Below are 20713 nucleotides of genomic sequence, written 5' to 3'. Positions count from 1 at the left end.
CGTTACTGTATATATTTATGATGTTTTGGGGTATTTTTATGTTTTAGTGCTTGACTCTGTTCCTGGGAGATAATTAGCTTACAGGTCTTTAACTCAATTATCTCCCAAGCACAGAGATCTTTGGGAGGGGCTTGCATTGTACTGTGTGTACTGTGTGGAGACCCCCTGCTTAGGGTTGTGTATATAAGCAGGCAACTTGGCCATAATAAAGGAGTTCCCTTTCACCCTTCACTCAGTCTTGAATAGTGTTTGGGCGGATCAGCTTTACTCTCTGCAGGAGAGCTCAATCACTTGAAGCTGTACCCAGGACCCTGTTCCAGGGCAGGAAGTGACAAAGAGACCCCAGCCAAGCTGCAGTGGCTAGGGGCTGAAGCAAAGAGAGCTAGGAAGTGAGCTTGACATCGGGGTGCCAGGCGTGCCATCATAGGGAAAGTTTCCCCGAACACAGATTTGCAGGATTCCATGCCCTAATGAACAGGTCTATGTTTGGGGGAATTCTCCCAAATGTAGGCCTGCTTTCTAGCACATGTTTTTCCCAGAAATCATGCTTGGATATGGCTGTGCCTGTGAATACAGGTTGAACTCTTCTGTAACTCTTCTAATGCCAGGGGATTACTTAATGGGACCTTAATATAGACTTTAATCTGGCTGAATTGGACATCTCTAAAGATGGTGAAAAATGAGAAATAAAAAAAAGAAAACATTACGAGTAGACAAGTGGTTAATATGATCAGAAGGGTGTATGTTATTTGCCCATTAATGTATACAGTTTACAGATAAGTCTCGTATTAAGAGTGTTGGATAGGCTTTAATTCCTTCATTGCAGAAAGTATAGAGTATCTGATATCAGAGTTAAAGAAACACTGTCATTCCCCAAAGAAAAAAGTATTTCACAGAGAGAGGATCTTTATGAAATGCTTATTTTGGGGCTACTTTGTCTCTGTATATTTCTTCCGCCTGACACTTCTAGTCACGGGGTGGAACTACCCTTCTGAATGGGTTTTAAATGATGGTACCAGAGACCATTTGCTAAATATGGAATAATTCTAAATTAGAATCTGGACTTTACACAGTCTGGTAGGCTGTATGCTGATCATTCTAAGATGCTAACTAAACACCATTTTGAAAAAACTAATGGAGAGAAACAAAATATGAGTTATTTGATGTAGTCCATAAGCAAAGGAGTAGTGTTTTGTGCTCCATGCCGTTTGCTTGGTGGCAAATCCCAGTTTGCAGAGAGTGGCTTCAATGACTGGAAAAATGGCACAGCTCAAATAAATGAACACGAGTGTACAGCTAAATACAATCTTGCATGTTCTTTTTAAAATCAGGATCATGTACATTGGGGAGATTTGATGAAAGCCTTAAAAAGAGTTCTGATGAAATTCAATATTGTAGAAGTGTGTTAAAAAGAGTTGTTGCTGCTGTTAAGGCACTTGGCACTCGAGTACTTGCTTTCAGAGGGAAAGCTGGTGGTTTTGGTCAAACTACATGATGATGTTTGAATTCCTTTTGAAATTTGACCCATTTATAACTGAACACACTGCCCATTATGGCAATGCAGGGAATCTTGCCTCATTTGCTACCTAAGAGCAGTTAATTCAGCTTATGACTGATACTGTTACAAAGCAAATAGTTAAGGAGGCAAAAGCTGTGAAATTTTATTTTATTAGTGTCGATTCAACACCTGATCCCACACGAATTAGCTGGCCTTCATCTTAAGGTATATCTTTGAAGAAGTAAGTGCTAGGGATGTGCATGGGCAAAAAATTTGGTTTGGAAATTTGGGTAAGTAAAAAAAATTGTCTGTTTCGGCAACTAGGACCAAAGGCCAAAGGGTTTGGTTCGGCACTTCTGAAATTCGGTACCTGGGCAATTCAGGAAGTTCTGCAATTCAGAACTTTGGCAATTCAGACATTCATAAGCATCCCTTTCTTGTTTTGCCACTTTTCAAAAATCCGAAGCACTTTGCCACCACAACCACTTACACATCTGTAGGGCTCCCTAACCACCACAATCACTTACACATCTATTCCTGGCTCTCAGTGCCAGGAATTAGCTTATTGGTCAAGATTCCTGTCATCATTCATGTAATTTTCGGCAATTCGGCAATTTGATTCGGCACTACGGAAATCCAGAAATTCGAACTTCGGACATTCGTAAGCATCTGAATGTCCAAATTTCACGAAATTCAGCAGAATGTACATTCAGAATGAAATGAATTGCAAGTCTAGTGAGTGCAGACTCATGTAATGCATAGAAGCAGAACGATCACCAAAATTACCAAGGCTATCCCCTGTGAGGCTTCATACCGGGTACCCATGTTAAAAATTCACACAGCCAAGGAATGTCTCCAAGATAGCATGTAACATCTCCACAGATCAGAGAACTGTCTACAACATTCTATTATATACTGATTCTGAGCTCCCAGTTTGCAAGTGAATAGGGGGAGCAGTTTATTTATATATCAAATTGATATATAATTGTTTGTGCCTCTAAATAGACTTTCCAAGTCCTGGGCATAAATCAGAATAACAGGCTAAGGTGGACCTCACTCACTCATATGACCTTGATATTACCAACTGTCTTGGTCAATAATATGACAATGCAAGCAATATCTCCGGTCATTATAGAGGATTGCAAGCCATAATTCTGACACCCACTTGCAGTTTATATTCCATGCTCTGCACACTTTAAATCTAGTAGGGAAGTTGCACTGAAGCCTGTTCATTCTTTTGTCTCCTACTAATACCGTAACATTTTTTTTTTACTGCTTCCACTCATAGATGGGAGATTTTACAAGAACACTTATCATCTGTGATAGTTCAACACTCTAGCGTTAAAGAGATAATCTGACACATGGTGATCAGCCATGGAAGATGCCTGTCGGAGATTAAATCACTATTAGACTCAAGTAGTCCAAGTCTCAACAGCAATTAAGGAAAATACTGGAGAGGCACCAGGAACATGCAAGGAAGCTGAAGGTCTAACTAACTGCTCAGCTGAACGTTCTTTCTTGACTCTGAAGCATGTGAAAAGCTACTTGTGATCCAGAATGGGAGAGGAAAGGTTAAACTCCCTGGCAGTGTTGGCAATTGGTTCTGAACTAACAAAATCTTTAAACTGATGAGCTTATCAACAGCTTTGCCACACAGAAAGTTCAGTGAAAGCCACTTTACTTTACAAGTTTGATTTAGATATTCTACATAAAGTATTCAGTCTAATAATACTAGAAGTATTTACAGTTTTATTTATTTGCTGTATTGAATTGTGAAGCTGCAATGCCCCTACAATAGATAATGGACTTCTGGAAACTCTGACACAGGATACTGGATCACAGGACACTAGATCAGACAAAGAAGCACAGGATTCTGACAGGCACATCCTAGGAAAAACACAACCCACAGAGGCTACAGACCAGCTGTACACAGGGGCGTATTAGCCGCGAGGCAAACAAGGCATTTGCCTTGGGCGGCATTTTCCAGGGGGCGGCAAAAAAAGCCGCCCCCCAAATGCCCAAGGCAAATGTCTTGTTAGCCTTGCGGCTAACAGACATGCTGGGCTGCTGCTGGGCGGTAGGGCGGCGCTGCTGGGCGGGCGGCGAGGGAGCACTTCCTTTGAGCTGTCTGCTCAGCTCCCTCGCGCGCCGCACAGTGAGGCTGGGAGCCGGAATATGACGTCATATTCCGGCTCCGCCTCCCAGCCTCACTGTGCGGCGCGCGAGGGAGCTGAGCAGACAGCTCAAAGGAAGTGCTCCCTCGCCGCCCGCCCAGCAGCGCCGCCCGACCGCCCAGCAGCCACTGGACCACCAGGGAAAAAAGAAGCCCCCCCCCCCAGCATTCCCAAAGGTAAGGAGGCTGGGGGGGTTAAAGTAAAAAAAAAAAGCCACTGGACCACCAGGGAAAAAAGAAGGCCCCCCCAGCATTCCAAAAGGTAAGGAGGCTGGGGGGGTTAAAGTAAAAAAAAAAGCCACTGGACCACCAGGGAAAAAAGAAGGCCCCCCCCCCAGCATTCCCAAAGGTAAGGAGGCTGGGGGGGTTAAAGTAAAAAAAAGAAAAAAAAGTGTTAATGTGAGTGTCTGTTAGTGAGTGTGAGTGTATGTGTGTCTGTTAGTGGTGTGTGTGTGTGTGTGTCTGTTAGTGAGTGTGTGTGTGTGTCTGTTAGTGAGTGAGTGTGTGTGCCTGTTAGTGAGTGTGTGTGTGTGTGTCTGTTAGTGAGTGTGTGTGTGTCTGTTAGTGAGTGTGAGTGTGTGTGTGTCTGTTAGTGAGTGAGTGTGTGTGCCTGTTAGTGAGTGTGTGTGTGTGTCTGTTAGTGAGTGTGAGTGTGTGTCTGTTAGTGAGTGAGTGTGTGTGTGTCTGTTAGTGAGTGAGTGTGTGTGTGTCTGTTAGTGAGTGAGTGTGTGTGTGTCTGTTAGCGAGTGTGTGTTTGTCTGTTAGCGAGTGTGTGTGTGTCTGTTAGCGAGTGTCTGTTAGCGAGTGTCTGTTAGCGAGTGTCTGTTAGCGTGTGTCTGTTAGCGTGTCTCTGTTAGTGTGTGTGAGTTTGTCTATTAGTGTGTGTGTTTCTGTTAGCGAGTGTGTGTTTCTGTTAGCTAGTGTATGCGTATCTGTCAGTGAATGTGTGTGTTTGTGTTTAGAATGCGGGGCGGGGTAAAGGTTGGGTGGGGGTGGCGTGCGGGGGGGTGGGGGGGGGGGAGGGCGCCTGAGTTTTGTTCTGCCTAGGGCAGCACAAAACCAGGATACACCACTGGCTGTACATGGACATCATTCATTTGGATATAGGGATTTTGGAGGCTCCTGACTGGGCAATACTATTTATTAAAATAATACAAAGCAAATGGCTTTTGTATGTGAAACCACACTGGACACCACACTCTCAGATTCAACAAGTTGCATGTCAGTTTGAAATATTTATATATTTGTTTAATTGAAGTAATCTAAGTTATTAAATCACAAGTTTCATGATTTCATTTAAGGATGGTGTGAATGGTGTGTGATTGTGTGTTCTAAGGCTAAAGTAGTATAAACGACTAGATGTGTTGATATTTACAGTGGCACTGTCTTGTATGAATTATGCAAATAGTGTATGAATGTCAAACTAGTGTATGAATGTCAAATAGTGTATGAATGTCAAACTCCCTCACTAGCAGATGCGCACACACACAGAAGCTCACTCACTAGCAGATGCACACACACACACACACACACACACACACACACACAAACACACAAAAGCTCACTCACTAGCAGATGCACACACACACACACACACACATACACTCACTCACTAGCACTACAGACAAGCTCAATGACACACACATGCTCACTACAGATAAGTTCACTGACACACACACACACACACACACAGAAGTTCCCTCACTAGCACACACACACAAGCTCACTCACTAGCAGACGCACATGCACACAGAAGCTCCCTCACTAGAAGACACACACACACACACACACACACACACAAGCTCACTCACACTAGAACACACACAAAGCTTACCTGACCTGGTAGGTGAAGGTGTCAATGTCTGGCCTCTTCATTCCAGTGAGGTCAGGTCAGCTTCTGTCAGGGGGAGGGGCTTATGTTCGGGAGGTGGTCTTTCCTCCCTCAAGTGTTGCTACTCCCTTGTCTGTGTCCCTCCAAGTCAATGGCACTACCATCAGCTCTACCACTAAGGCTCGCTGCCTAGGTGTACTCTTTGACCTCCCCTTCACTCCTTATGTCCAATCAATCACCAAATCCTGCCACTTCCACCTCAAAAATATTGCGCACATCTGACCCTATTTAACGCCTGATCCAGCAAAGGTGCTTGTCCATGCCGCTATCCTCTCTCGCCTAGACTACTGTTATCCGCTTCTCAGTGGTCTTACGTGTTCCCAACATGCCCGGTTACAGTCTGTGACGAGACCAATCTCGCCACTGTGCATTGGAGGAGCCTGGTTGCCTGCCTGCTGCCTTTTGACCGGCATTTAAATACTTTATTTTCCTATGCAGAAAGGTCTAGTCATGTATTTCTGCCCGGGCGTTCGGTAGATTCTATCTACCGAACAAACAGCCGTCTATTGGCCTCCCAGGAGCCGTGGTTATCTGGCAGGCGCCATTAATTGGCCGCCCTTTAGCTGTGGTTAACAGCAGCTTAATTGACTATACTGGGTGGCCGCGGCTACGCATACTGAACACTGGATGGCAGCAGTTTGCAGTTCACACGCGGCCGGTTCATTCACGGATTTACTGAATTAACTAATTTAACCCAGATAGCTATGCCATGGAGCCTATTTGTGTAATAAAAGACTATGGCTCCATGGCAATTTGACTGTATGTGTGTGGTCTGAGCGCCATTCAGTATTAATGTGTGCTCAGACCTAAGCTATCTTGGGATATGTTGCATGTCTGTATTTTATGTAATAAATGTAACCTTGTGTATTTTATTGTATTTTACTGTCTTTTTACTGCCATGTGCTTAATGGAGTTTTGCCTCTGTCCTTGGAGATAATTTGATTACGTCCCAATTATCTTCAGGAGAGAGGAGGGATTGTGATGTCATTGCGGGAGTGTTTATCTGTGTTGTATGTTTTGATTGGATGTTCCACAAAACCCTGTGGGTGGGTCTTGTAAAATGTGTATATAAGGCCAATAAAGACACAGCTCTGTCTGTTCCTGCTTGACCCTCAAAACGGAACCTTGTCTCATTCTTGGGGGGATTTATTGTATGCTGTTCCAGTTCGACTGCTTGGAGTGTAAACCTTTTCGTATGTTTTTTCCTATTTGACTGTTTACCGCATTCATATGGTTTCCTGTTCGGCGGATTGGTGTCTTTGGTAGCTGCCTGTATATCTGGAAGGGGAATATCTACTAAATGGCTTTTAACCCCTTTTATGCCTGGGGGTGCCGTTACACAGTCTATAATGAATGCGGCGGCGAGGCTCATCTTCCTGTCCACCCGTACTTCTCACGCCTCCCTCCTTTGTCAGTCCCTACATTGGCTTCCTGTAAGATATAGGGCCATGGGCATTCGCAGGAATTTTTCTGGGGGGGGGCATAATTATAATGATATCCATGTTTAGCTCCTTTTTGACAGTGTCATGAAGGGGAGGGGCATAGCCATTATCAAATAAAGCCAGGGCGAATAGCGTTTTCACAACTATGGTGTCAGGAATACATGTTTGTATTCCTGACTCTATAGTGTTCCTTTATTCAAATTAAAGGAACATTCTGGTCACCATAACAACTTCATCTAAATGAAAATGATATGATACCAGGAGGCTCCTGGGTGCTCTCTTTCATTTAAGGGCTTAAACCTCTATCAAATGGTTTAACCCTCCAGCTCCAGATCTCCAGGTTGCTCAGTGGTATTCGGCTTCTGAAACGGAGTGTCAGGAAGTGCAGATTGACGTTAGGCATGGGTGCCACTGATTGGCTAGAGTCAGCTAGTTACCGGTTCATAAAAATGTTTTACTTTTTGATAAATGGGGAACTACTGATTGGCTTAGAGTGCCAGCTGACCGCTCTAGCTAATCAGCGACACCCCTACCCTACGGCACTCTGTGCTTTCTGACAATCAGTAAATAAGACACATTAACACTGAGGTTTTTTTTTTTTTTACCTGGGGAAATGAGAAGGTCCAAAGTTTTCCTGCCAGGCCCAAGTTCCAAAGCCTTATGATGTGGTGTCCAGAATACAGTAGAGGGATAACTTCACTTGTTCTTCTTGCCCCAATCTCCTTTTCTTATTCTCCATTCGACAGTCTTCTTATTCTTCTGACACTGTCTTCTCTCCTCCTTTACCTTTCTGCTTCTTTGTGATCCCTTTCTGCTCCTTGCAGACCCATTCTGCTCCTTCTCCTACTTTACTTCTGTGCTCCTTGCTTCCCCTTCCAGCTCCTTGCTGCCCCATCCTGATCCTTGCTGTTCCTTTCTGCTCATTTATGTTCCTTCTCCTTCCTGCTCTTTCTCCTACTTTACCTTCCTGCTACTTGCAGCCCTTTCTGCTCCTTGCTGTTCCTTTCTGCTCCTTCTCCTACTTTACCTTTGTGCTTCTTCTGATTCTTTCTGTTCCTTTACCTTCCTGCCCCTTTCTTCTCCTTGCAGACCACTATGGCTCCTTGCTTTCCCTTCTGGCTCCTTGCTTCCCCTTCTGGCTCATTAATATTTTTAACGGATCACCCATCAATGCTCCTAGTGCTTACCAAGGACCATTAGCACTGCACCAGACATCATAAGCACTGCAGACCCCACGAACCGCCGCAGCTTGGTTGAGGTCTCGCCATCTCCTACCCACCCTGGACCTACGACAAGGCTCCAGGATCCAGTGGGTGAACCTTCCTTCAGAGAGCGAAGCAGGTACAGCTCTTAGAAGAGTTAGTGATTAGAACCCAGGGGAGTATACAGAGTATAGCAAGCCCCAGTGTGATTATCGCAGTTCCCTACAATACGAGACAAGGCTATGAGTTGAGGGTAAGAATGTCTGAAGGTTTATTGAATAGCTTAAGTTTTTATACAGTTTTTCCCCACAAGGTTGATGCCCAGGTGGAGTCTTACATGCAGACACTCCCATACAGTGTACACTCCCTCCCCTCTGCCTGTGATACAATTAATGAAGACAATGGGCTAACTCAATTAACTCTGAGCAGAAAAAAACATACATTTTTACAAAGTCTGGAAAACACCCCAAAACACCACATATACCCATAAAAAACATACACATCCCCTGATAGCCCTGATCTGGGTGAACAACATATCTAAAAATCACCCAGATCAGAGAAGGGGTTCAGAAATGTCATGGAATTCTCTTTTTGACCCACCGTGCACATGGTCCCATGCCCAAAACAATTCCAGAGAAATAACGGTCGGTCTCTCTGTCTGGAGTACAAAGTACATACTGCACATGAGAACAGAGCCTTTTAAAGTGCATTGGGCAAAGTATATTGCAGGGCCCATAGTCCTGAGGCAAGAGGCTTGCCAGCAGGCCCCTCCAAGAACCAGTGGCGAAGTTGCTTTCGTCACACTATTCCTTTCTGCTCCTTCTCCTACTTTACATTTGCGCTCCTTCTGCCCCTTCCAGCTCCTTCCTGACCCTTTTTTTACTCCATGCTACCCTTTCCAGCTCCTTGCTGACCCTTTGTGCTCCTTCTTCTACTTTACCTTTGTGCTCATTCTGATTCTTTCTCCTCCTTCACCCCATCCCTCACCTTATCTGTAGGTTGCTCCCCCCATGCTTCACTTACCTAATTTGTAGGCTGCTCCCCCCCATGCCTCACTTACCTAATCTGTAGGCTGCCCCCTCATGCCTCACTTACCTAATCTGTAGGCTGCTCCCCCCATGCCTCACTTACCTAAACTGTAGACTGCCCCCCCAATCCCTTACCTAATCTGTAGGCTGCCCCCATGCCTCACTTACCTAATCTGTAGGCTGCCCCCCATGCCCCACTTACCTAATCTGTAGGCTGCTCCCCCCCATCTCTCACTTACCTGATCTGTAGACTGCCCCCCCCCAATCCCATACCTGATCGGTAGGCTGCCCTCCCCATCTCTCACTTACCTGATCTGTAGGCTGTCTCTGCAGTCTGGGAGTTGCTGGCTGCACTCAATATTTGCTTAGCTCTACACAATGCTGCTCTGACCTACTTATCCTCACTCATACACAAATAGGTCCCATCTAGGCCCCTACGCTCTGCCGGAGACCTACTTCTAACCTCTGTTCATACTCCTACCTCTGATGCTTGCCTTAAAGACTTCTCTACGGCTGCACCATTTCTATGGAGCACCCTTTCCCTCTCTTTTAGACTTTCACCCAATCTCTACTCCTTCAAAAAATCTTTTTCAAACGTACTTCTTTAGGAAAGCATATCAATTAAACTGTGAACAGCTTTCCCTTCCCGCACCCTGATTCCGCTCCTGCAACTGTCATCAAAACAAAACACTAAGCACTCAATGAACACTATCCTAGCAAATTACCTTTCTACCATACCCTTACCTTTTGTGTCACATTATCCCACTCCCTCTAGCATGTAAGCTCATTGAGCAGGGCCCTGAATCCCTCTGTTCCTGTGTGTCCAACTCTTCTGGTTACAAATATGTGCCTGTTAGTCCACCCATTGTACAGCGCTACGGAACTTGTTGGCGTTTTATAAATAATAATAATAATACCCCTACATTCACACACATACTCCATACAAAAACATGCTGACATTCAAACACACAGACATTGCTCACAAATACAACCCTGCAACGATGAGTAAATGGTAGATCCCCAGTTGGGAAAGCATTGAAGGAGTTGTAGGACAGTCAAGGATCTTGTCGCTACACGTGAACTAGATTTTTGGGACCAAAAGGTTTCTTGCACCAGGGCCAATCCTTCATTAGTTTTGCTATTCAACAGGCAGATGCTTCTCATGCTTGTTTAGAGACAGTTTTTTCCCACGAATACTAATTCAAAAAGCATCCTGTCCTTTTTATAATTCTTATTTTTATCATATCTTTATAATACTACATAATATATAGTTTACATAAAAAAAAAAAAAAAATAGTTTTTTTTTTAAAAAATGTGTTTATTACACTTCAAATTGAGAAGAGTGGAAAAAAAATGTAGAAAAACGTAGAACAATATAAAACGATGATCAATATTTCAGTGCTGAAAACTATATATATATAAAGCTATATAAAATTGTGTGTTCGAAAATCAGATTTAATCTTGTACACTTGTTTTTTTTTTTTAAATTTAGCTGTCTTGTTGTGGTATAACTGGACTAAGTGATTTTGGTAACAGTTCCAATTTCCATGACATGTATCCTTTGACTCCTTGGCCTGATGCATGTTGCCGGCGTAATGATCCTGTTTTGTCTGGAGTCATCTTGGACAGAGAACAGTGTATGCAGAATGAGCCCGGATTCATTAATAATCAGGTAATAAATACATAGTTACATGCGTCCATCACTTTTAGCCATTCTCACATTTGTTTTGCTGTTGATCCAAAAGAAGGCAAAAAAAATCAGTCTTCCAATTGTACAACAAACAAGGAAAAAATTCCTTCTTGACCCCAAAATGGAGGTCTGAAATCAAGAAGCTATTACCCCACTAATTAAAATGTATTTTCCTGTATATTATGTTTTTTTTTTGCAAATATTTATCCGATTGCTGCTTAAACATCTGTAGAGACCAGGGGTAGTCAACCTTTTAATACTTACTGCCCACTTCTGTATCTTTTTTGATGTTAAAATTTCCTTACCGCCCACTGGGCATGCATTAGCTGAATTTTTTAGAGCAAGAAAGGAGAGTTTTTAAGGAAGATATGTACTTTAAATTACCTTTTTATTTATTTTCTTGAGACATGGTTTCTACATTTTTTGCTCAATATAACAACTGCACAAGCAAAATTCCCACTATAACCAGAAGTCTATAAAGTAGTGTTTTCCCACATCTTCCAGTTATATATCTTTGGATTTCTATTTTTTTTTTTAAATAAAAAACGTTATTCTAGTCACTGGAATTATTCATCACTTACGGTTGGTTATGTTTTAGGCCAAACTACGCTTCACAGGGAGGAATTGTTAGAGTTTTGTTTTACAATCGGGTTTCAAGTATATAAAAAAATAAAATAAAATAAAAAAATGAGGGGTTTACTTTACATAATATTTAGGCTACCTTAAATGCAACTTGCTCTTTAGGTCCAGCCTAGCCCACACAATATTCTTAGGTTTCTTCTTCTCTCTTCACTGCTAGTGGTTCTGCGAGGCCTGCTCCCATACTCTAAACAATGTCAAATATAGGCACTTTGCATAGTTGTGCTGTGCAGGTCGCATAGTTAAAAAATGTTCACGCATGTCAGGTCCATTCTATCTTGACTCTTATAATGTTATAGAGAAGCCAACACCCTGCCACATACATTTTAGGTTCCCTTTTCCCACTCAGGCCAAATCATAGAGCCTCTCATGCCACTGGGCAATCTAGCAGGGCCTCACTTTCCCCATTTAGTGTAATATAATTTCGCCACTTGGCTTTCTTACCATACTGCCAGTTCCAAGCTGTTCACGCTTGGATGACTCATTGTAATTTTCCTCTGTCATAGCATGTCTGACGTTTCGATCCAGGATGATGGGTTGTCCTTACCAAGCACTCCTGCTAGGACCAGTTCTCCCTGCAGACTTAATGACCCTCCAAGTCCAGCTTCATGGACTAGGTTCCAGTGGGGAGGGTGCTATTCAGAGTAGTCTGTCGGAACTCCATCTTCCCTTACGTCATCCATTAGCACCATTAATAATTGCTTAGAGTCTTTGGAGACTTACAACTTGACCAGATGTACCGAAAACACTAACAGTGTTCCCATTGCGCCTCCCAACCAGAGCTAACCAGTGAATGTACCTGTTTCTTTCTTTTTTTTTTTTTTTTTAGTTAATTTATTTATTTAAAAAAAAAAAAAAATATATATATATATATATATATTTTTTTATGTACCTGTATCTCATCCTCCTTCCCACTTATTACTCTGGCCCACCAGGTGCCACCTAACTTACGGAAAGATATTTTGAAAGGTACGGACGTTAATTTAGTGTCTTTACTAATAGCTACACTAAAGAACACAGCTGTAGAAAATAAGGCCTATACATTGGTCACCTCCCTGTAGTGGACCTTGGGCATAAGTACAGTGGGTTTGCCTACTTTGACTATCATAAGTCATTTTCCGCGAAGGCTGCAGCCTCCCTGGCACAGTTTAATGTCAATACGGACTGGAGCCAACTTGATACAGAGTTGTTTTGTAGACACTTTGCGGGTCTCAAGGTGCCAGGTTGTGCAAATTTTGCATCGGCCACACATACCACCAACTTGTGCCCTAATGATGTTAGTTTATCAACCAATAGTCAGGCAGCAGCACAGTACACTTATAAACCACCCCAAAAAGACTTAAAAGACAAGCTGGTTCGACCGATTGTAATAACTTTAATGCTGGGGGTTGTGGATATAGCGCTTGTAGATTGTAGATTGTAACACGTATGCTCCAGATGTTTTAGAGCACATGCTAGAATCATGTACCATGTATTACATGTATCATGTAAATTTGCTCTTTCCCAAGCAGTGACTATCTCCGGTGAAAGTTGACGAGTTAATTGATCTTTTGTCAAATCACCCCTCCAGACATTTAGTTGAGTTTCTGAGCACTTGGTTTTCGGAATTGTTCCACACGGGTTTGGATCTTCTTACAGTATCTTAAACAAGAAATAGAGAATGGTTTTGTGATTAGTCCCCTTTTTGAATCCCCCGTTTTCTTGCTGGAGAAACAGTCCACTTGGTTTTGCAGAAACTTTGTGCTGGCTCTTACCGAATTCATGCAAATGTCCTATGGTGATTCATTATTTGGACAATTTCCTTATTTTGGAAAAACAATCTATTACTACCACAGGTTTACAAAAGTCACTACAGCTATTTGCTTGGGCATCCCGGCAGTTTTTGAAAAAAATAGAAGACCTCCGAGTCATTGCATCACCTTTTAGGTATACAACTTGATTCTGAATGTTGGTTGCTCGTTTACCTCTGGTTAGCAGGATAGTGGAGTATCTCAATGCTTGTCATATACATGGTTCCTATACTAGGAAGGAAATGCAGTCATTGATAGGTTCACTCAATTTTGCCATGAGGGTCATTCCCCAAGGACGGTCCTTTATATCAAGGTTACTCTACTTGTTGCACGGTCTCCCAGATGGCATGTGGGAAACATTTCTTTCTTTTTGGCATGGGAAATCGTTTTTGATTCCTCCTATTTCAGACAGTTCCCCAGTGGTTTGGACTAATTTGGCTGTCCAGTATGCTGGCCTACTAAGGTGTCACAATTGGGAAAATTTTGTCAAATTCTTGGCTCTGTTTGAAATATTACCAATTGGTGTGATGGCCCTTGTCTGGGGCCATAAATGGAAGGGACTAACCGTTAGATGCCTCACGGACAGTCAGTACGCAGCACATATCGTGAACAAAGGCAGGTCTTAGTCTCTCACAATCGTGAGACTTGGTCCGATACTAAAGTTTTTAGCAGCCTCTGGTCAGTTTTACATAAAATGTATACAAGTTCCTGGGGTCTGCAATGAGGTGGCTGTTGCTCTATTATGATCTATATTTCAGGAGTTCTTTCTAATCCACCCGTCTTCAGACCCACGCTCCAAGGATCCTCCAGTTTTCCGAGATCTGATTATGGACTAGAATTACTGTTGTCGCAGAATAAAATTCTGGCACAGGCCAGATCATCCTCTAACATGAGAAATACATACTTTAGAGCCTACACTATCTTTCAGAGATTTGTTACTGATTTTCATGTAATAAATGTTTTACTATTGAAACACTGATCGCGTTTACTACATTTTGCCACTTCTCTTTATAGTTAGCATACAATACCATCAAATTATTCACCTTGACTGACATTACATGGCAAACCCCTTACAACCCAAATTCAGGTTGTACACTAGAGCAATTTTAGTGAATCTTGGGCTCAATCCGGCATCTTTTACGGGGCACTCATTTCATATAGGAGCTGCCATAGCAGCATCCAGCCACAATACACCCACCCACATCATTAAAAATATGGGACGGTTGGAATCTTCTGTATGCCACACCCTAATCAGAGGCGGCTCTCTAATTAGGTGGTTTAGGCAGCCGCCTAAGGCCTTGCACTCTCTGGGGCCTCTCGGCTGCCTAAACCGCCCTAGGTAAGACTCTGTCAGGTCCTCTGTCAGTGACCAAGGACCCGACACCAGGAGGGGATCCGGCTGCTTGCTCTGTATGCCGCTGGGTGCAAGATCCCTCCAGTCTGCCAGGAGGAGAGTGCCCATCGCAGACACCGGTCTGCAGCTCTGCAGTGTGCAGAGCTGCAGACCATGTGACTCGCGAGATCTGGCCAATCAGAGCATTGCTGTGGGTTACCATGGCAATGCTCTGACCGGGTCTCGCGAGATATGTGGTCTGCAGCTCCTCACACTGCGGAGCTGCAGACCGGATATCCTGCCCACCGGACTGCCAGGGAGCCCACACAGGACCGCCAGGGATCCCACTGGACCGCCAGGGAATGAAGGACACTGGGCCACCATGGAAATCAGGTATTTAATCTCACCTCCTTCCTCCCAGTATCCCCCCTCACTATCGCCCCCCTCCCAGTATACTCCCTCCCACACCACCATTTCTGCTTCCTCCCAGAATCCCCCCTCACCATCACCCCTACTCTCAGTATACTCCCTCCCACACCACAATTACCCCCTCCCTCCCAGTATCCCCCTCACTATCATCCCTTCAGTATACTCCCTCCCACACCACCATTACCCCCTGCCTCCCAGTATCCCCCTCACTATCACCACCCAACTTGTATAATCCCTCCCACACCACCATTACCCCCTCCCAGTATCCACCCTCACTATCACCCCCTTTACATTAAGTGTATGTGTGTGTATATATATATATATATATATATATATATAGCATGTGTGTTTGTGCTTTAGGGTGCACACCCTAATGCAATAGGCTGCGCACGCCTATCATAGTATGAATGCATATTTATACTCTATCTGCTGGTATATTCCGACCACAAATAAAAGGTGGGAAACCTGGAATTGTGGGAGGGATTTAGTCGCTATAAAACCCCCACTAAACCCCTCCTTGTAACTGTATCATCAGCGTGTGGTGACCCTCCCACCGCTCCCTCTTATAACATCTACAACCTAGATATGCCCTCTTTTATTACATACCTGGGTGGTATGTTTATTCCTCATTCTCGGGTCCTCTACCAGAGGCCTGGGAATTTGAGGGTTCTGTGCAGTATCTTAGCTGTTCCTAGAACTGCACTCTTCTGGACAGCGATCTCATTTTCCTTTCTCTTTATTCTCTCCTTCTCTTTCCTTTACTTCTTTTTCTTTTCCATTTTTCTTTTATTTTATGTTAAGTAAACCAAGTAAACAGAAAATACACTACTTGGCTTGCTAAAGGAAAATAACAGAACGTAACTTGCCAAAGTTCAATATTAGCCACTCTAAACGCCACACTTCTTCCTGCCCATGCTTTCACATCACGTGCATCAGCTCCTCTTCCAGCGTGTTACATCACCATGCCTCTTTCTATCCCGGTCAGGAGTGCAGCCACGCCCACTTCCTTTTAGCAAGTGGTTGTGCTGGAACACCAAGGGTCGTGGATAAAACCCTCCACTGCCCACCATGAAAGCTTGAATCTAGTGGGCGATAGCGACCAGGTTGACTACCACTGGTATAGACTCTGATAAAGCCACTTCTGCTGCCAGAAATCTACATCATTATTGTTTTTACTGTAAAAAAAAGTCTTTCCTTTGCCTTAGACTAAATCTCCTTTCTTCCAGTCTAAATGAATGACCTCATGTCCTATGTATTGTCCTATTTATGAATAGATTTCCAGACTCTGGTTTGTATTGGCCCAAGTATTAAATTATATATAATTAGTCACTGATCATCTATTCATTTTGGAATGTATATATCACTTGAATATTAACAATATGTGGCAACCATCAACATGAACCTTCCCCTTATGTTTCGCTACCCTTTTCAAATCTAACCTATCCCTATTAGGCAATCAGATTTGAATGCACTGCAGTCTGCCATAGACAGATTTATCTGGAAGTCAACTTGTGCATTTGGTTTCAAAAGAATCGTTATTCATATAAATTTAAACTAGCCATTTAGTTTGTTTCATGATTCGGAGTTCCACTAAATGTTGATTTTATTCACAGATCAGGTAAGAAGTGACCAATAGAAGGAAAACAGGAGCAGCAGTAAAAAAAAATTAAAATCTATATTTAGATATATAATAGATATATTGGTCACTTAGATAGAATAAGTGTAAATTGTTTAGTATCAATTTTTGTTTTCTGATTATCCTATTTTTCTCTTTATTGGTTACTCTATTGGTTCCTTTTTCATCACTCGATCTGTGAACCAAATAGTAGTATGGAGGACATGTGATGGTTTAGCTGAACTATATAAGTCTACTACATTGTACACAGCGCACAGTAAACTGCACAATGCTTGCATACTTGCACAGCACAACTAAAGAAAAAAGGCTTTTAAAACGGATTCTTCAATTATGCTGTTCCCTGGATGCAACTCTACTATTGCTGCTGCAGCACACCAGCCTGAAAAAAAAAAAGAATTACTTTTTACAAAGAGTTTAAAATAAGACCTGCTACACTCAGTTCACATGTGCAATAAACTGACACACACTAGAATGCTATTTGCAAAGCACAAGCACTGAAGCACACGGCAAATTAAATAATCTGTCTCACAAGAAATGAAAATAAAATCACAAATCAGTAAAATAATTCTAAATCAGTGAATCAAAGTTGGTGTAAGTGGCACAGTAGTAACCCCGCCACCTTACCAGTCTGACACTAGGATTGATGGCACAGACTCTCTCTCACTTTTAATCTTGCACAGCAATGGCAAAACCAATCATTGGTGAATGTCTCCTGCAATAGCTGTAATCAGAGAGTCTGGTAGAATCCTACATGGAAATACATAGATTTTTTTTTTTTGCTAGTGCTCCTCAACATTTAGTAGCTATCCCCTAACCATGAATCATCTTTTTTCCACCTCTTGATTGGATAGGAGATACAGCTCACATCATCTATTGATATATTTTTCCTTCTTCTATCTTTTCTTTAGCTCCCATAAAGCCCAAGAAAAATCGATAGTGTCCCACCGCTTATAAAAAAAAAAAAAAAGACAGAAAAAGTAAAAAAAACACACTGCAATAAAATAATCCAATAATTCCCCTTGAGGACTCAGTTCAGAATGAGCTTGCAAGTTGAGGAAATCTCTTATAAGGGCTTTCCAGTGCCATGCACGTTAAGTTCGAGCATTCTGTCTGGTAGGTTTTTGGGCAATACACACTGCTACCCAGACTGTACACACACACCACTAAATGGTTGCTTTCAGCTTGGCCTGATATTTCTTGAGTTGGGAAGTCCAGGCTGTTAGGTCTCGTATGTCCACCCACAATTTCAGTGATCAATGAACTCTGGAGATCTTAGATCACAGAGAGGAAGTCATCTTTATTTGGATAGGAATGGACGGTGGTCTGCACATATGGGAGTGGATGAGGACATCAGCGATGAAGCTGGGATGGGGACGCAAGAGATGAGGCCCTTGGAAACTCACGCTGTTACTGTATACTCATATTCTTGATGGCTTTGACAATATGTGAATTATGATGGTATAGCCTATGCTATCTTGCTTGACAGTCAGGTCCTTCTCTTCATCTTTTTCACTATCTTTGATCAGCTTACCAGAGTAGGACTACATTACATAATTATGTTAATATTTAATTATCTGAATTAATTTGACTTTAACTATGATGTTTGCTGGAGACCTGAAATTTATTGCATTAATAATATGTTATATACAGGACAACAACACAGACTTTGTTGCTCAAGCAAGGTATTAAAAGTAAAAATGAATCTCTTTTTTTTTAACTAGGGTTGCTTTGCAACAATTGCCAGAAGTTTGAAAAAATACATATCTTTATCTGGATCAATTGGTTTTGGGGTCCTTGGAATTCAGGTATTGGAATATCAAATCAAATTCTGAAGGATGTTGCAAGTAGCTACTCCACGCTAATCCTATTCATTTAAACTGATTGACACTGACATTTTTTAGTTAAAGTAAAGTAGACTGCTCATCACTCTCATCAGCCTAAAATTTCTCATCAACATTTTGAGCTTAAAAGCATATTAAGGAGTTAAGGAAAATTTACAGAAAAAAAGACTGCACCTCTCATTATGTTGAACCTACACAAGATGAACATGGGAGGAAATGTAATCAGTTTATATTGAATGCCAGTAAACTCTGGCATTTAGAAGATAGAGCCATCAACACACAGCAATGTTGACATGATAGCTTGACAGGACACTCTGTGTCAAAACATTGACACTCCTTGTTTGAAATCCGAATAAAATCACAATTATACCACATTGCTGGGCTTCGAGGGCTTTATTTTCCAAATTTTAGGATATTAGTCCGGTTCATACAGCACAGACAACAAGCATTTTGTGTTTAACTGAGTGTCACACACCTTTTTCCTATCCTATGTAAACACTGATGCTAATTGTACAGTGTGCAATCAAGTATAGACTGAATGTAAAAGAACTCTTGTATTAAAATGTATTTGACTTATACCTTCCAATGATTTGTTAAACATACCCTCCAACTATTTCTGGCAGCCTCTATTATTCCTTTATATCTAGCTTACAATTTATTATTAAATTACCAAATTCCATCCACAATGACATTTCTCATATTAACTAAAGCCAAATACGGTCGTAATTTTGTTAGCTCAAGCAAATCTGCAGCAGTTGCCAGGATGCATTTGGTATACAGATTTAAAAAATTGCTTTTTCTTCTAATGTCCTTTTTCTTCATTATTTTTCATTCTTTCATCTGTCTCTTTCTTCTTCTTCTATTTCACTTTCTTACAATTCTGGATGGGAATATCCACAGAACGAAAAAATTACTTGGGAAGTGGATAACATAGAGATGACACACAATCCCTCATAGACAGTGGACAACCATCTGGTACCTTAGATACCCACTATGTACTAAACAGACAGGTCTTATAGCATACACTTGCAACAAATGCATAAGAGTTTGAATGCAATATCACTGACTTGCATGTATTTATTGAAATACATTACATGTTTTCTCATCCTGTATCCTGTGTAACTGAATTGCAATCAGACAAAACAGGTGCTTTTTCATTTGAATCCTATACAATGTATAGGAGTCAGAAGATTCACAAAGTACCTATTTTACTAAAATTCAGAACTGAATACATCGGGCAGGACGCACATTTGCAAATCAGCATTTAGCTTTTTTGCTAGCAGCCAGCAGGAAATAGTTAAATAGTGTACCCCTTATGATACCTTGTTTCACAGATTTCCTTGATATTTAATATGCAGTGTCTAGGTGTTAATTTATTATCTATCTTTCATTTTTTTTTATCAAAATGTAAGTCTAGGCTGTTGTGGGGCTCATAGATAACAATTTTTGTATGGAATAGTTTTTATTGTGATATTTATAGTAGAGATTACATTTTTATTATAATAGTGAGTTTCTCTATTAGATTTGATAGAAAACACTATAATAACATCAAATAAGAAATATAATTTCAAAAAATCATTTGGTATTTACCATGAATTATCGTTGTCACAACAAGCTATTTATGCTGATGTAATTTTATTGATTGTGTAATATTTTATTTCCCCAGATGTTCGCCATGTTCTTTTCTCTGTGCCTTTATTACAACTTTGATTAACCGATGGAGAATGCAGAAGTTTATCAGACATGTATATCAGTCACAAACATTTTTTTTCTTTACCTAAAAATTTTCATTTCAACAAATCATATCAGATTCCCCCGATTCAATCTACAAAGGAACGTCATGCAGTAATTTTCTCTGCAATCAATATTTGAAAAGCAAGACCAGAACTTCAAGTATTTAGAATTAAAATGTATCCAGTGGTAATAAATTACTGCTCTTTGCCCAGTGGCAGAAGTAAATACGTTTATACATGGGGAATAAATTGGTAAGTAGTGCAACACACCGAGTACAGTATTTACAGATAAAAATAGTAAATTAAGACCATCTTGGACCATGTTTTCTTTATTTGCATGATAGTAAGATAAAATGTGTTTGCTACTGCTATTTTTACATACAACATT

At 41.6% G+C, this 20713-nt stretch overlaps 1 protein-coding gene across 1 annotated transcript in view; it reads left to right on the top strand.

Annotated features, from left to right (window-relative positions):
• Positions 1-20325, top strand: part of LOC134590393 (tetraspanin-18-like) — a 40503-nt gene extending 20178 nt beyond the window's left edge. The window contains exons 6-8 of the mRNA XM_063444398.1: positions 10727-10906; positions 18473-18556; positions 20259-20325. Of these exons, the coding sequence (XP_063300468.1) occupies positions 10727-10906; positions 18473-18556; positions 20259-20306 (312 nt within the window). The 3' untranslated portion in view covers positions 20307-20325. The remainder of the gene's footprint in view (positions 1-10726; positions 10907-18472; positions 18557-20258) is intronic.
• Positions 20326-20713: the final 388 nt, after the last annotated feature.

Source organism: Pelobates fuscus, chromosome 1 (assembly GCF_036172605.1).
Source record: "Pelobates fuscus isolate aPelFus1 chromosome 1, aPelFus1.pri, whole genome shotgun sequence".
Taxonomy (NCBI): domain Eukaryota; kingdom Metazoa; phylum Chordata; class Amphibia; order Anura; family Pelobatidae; genus Pelobates; species Pelobates fuscus.
This window is presented reverse-complemented; position numbering and strand designations above follow the sequence as displayed.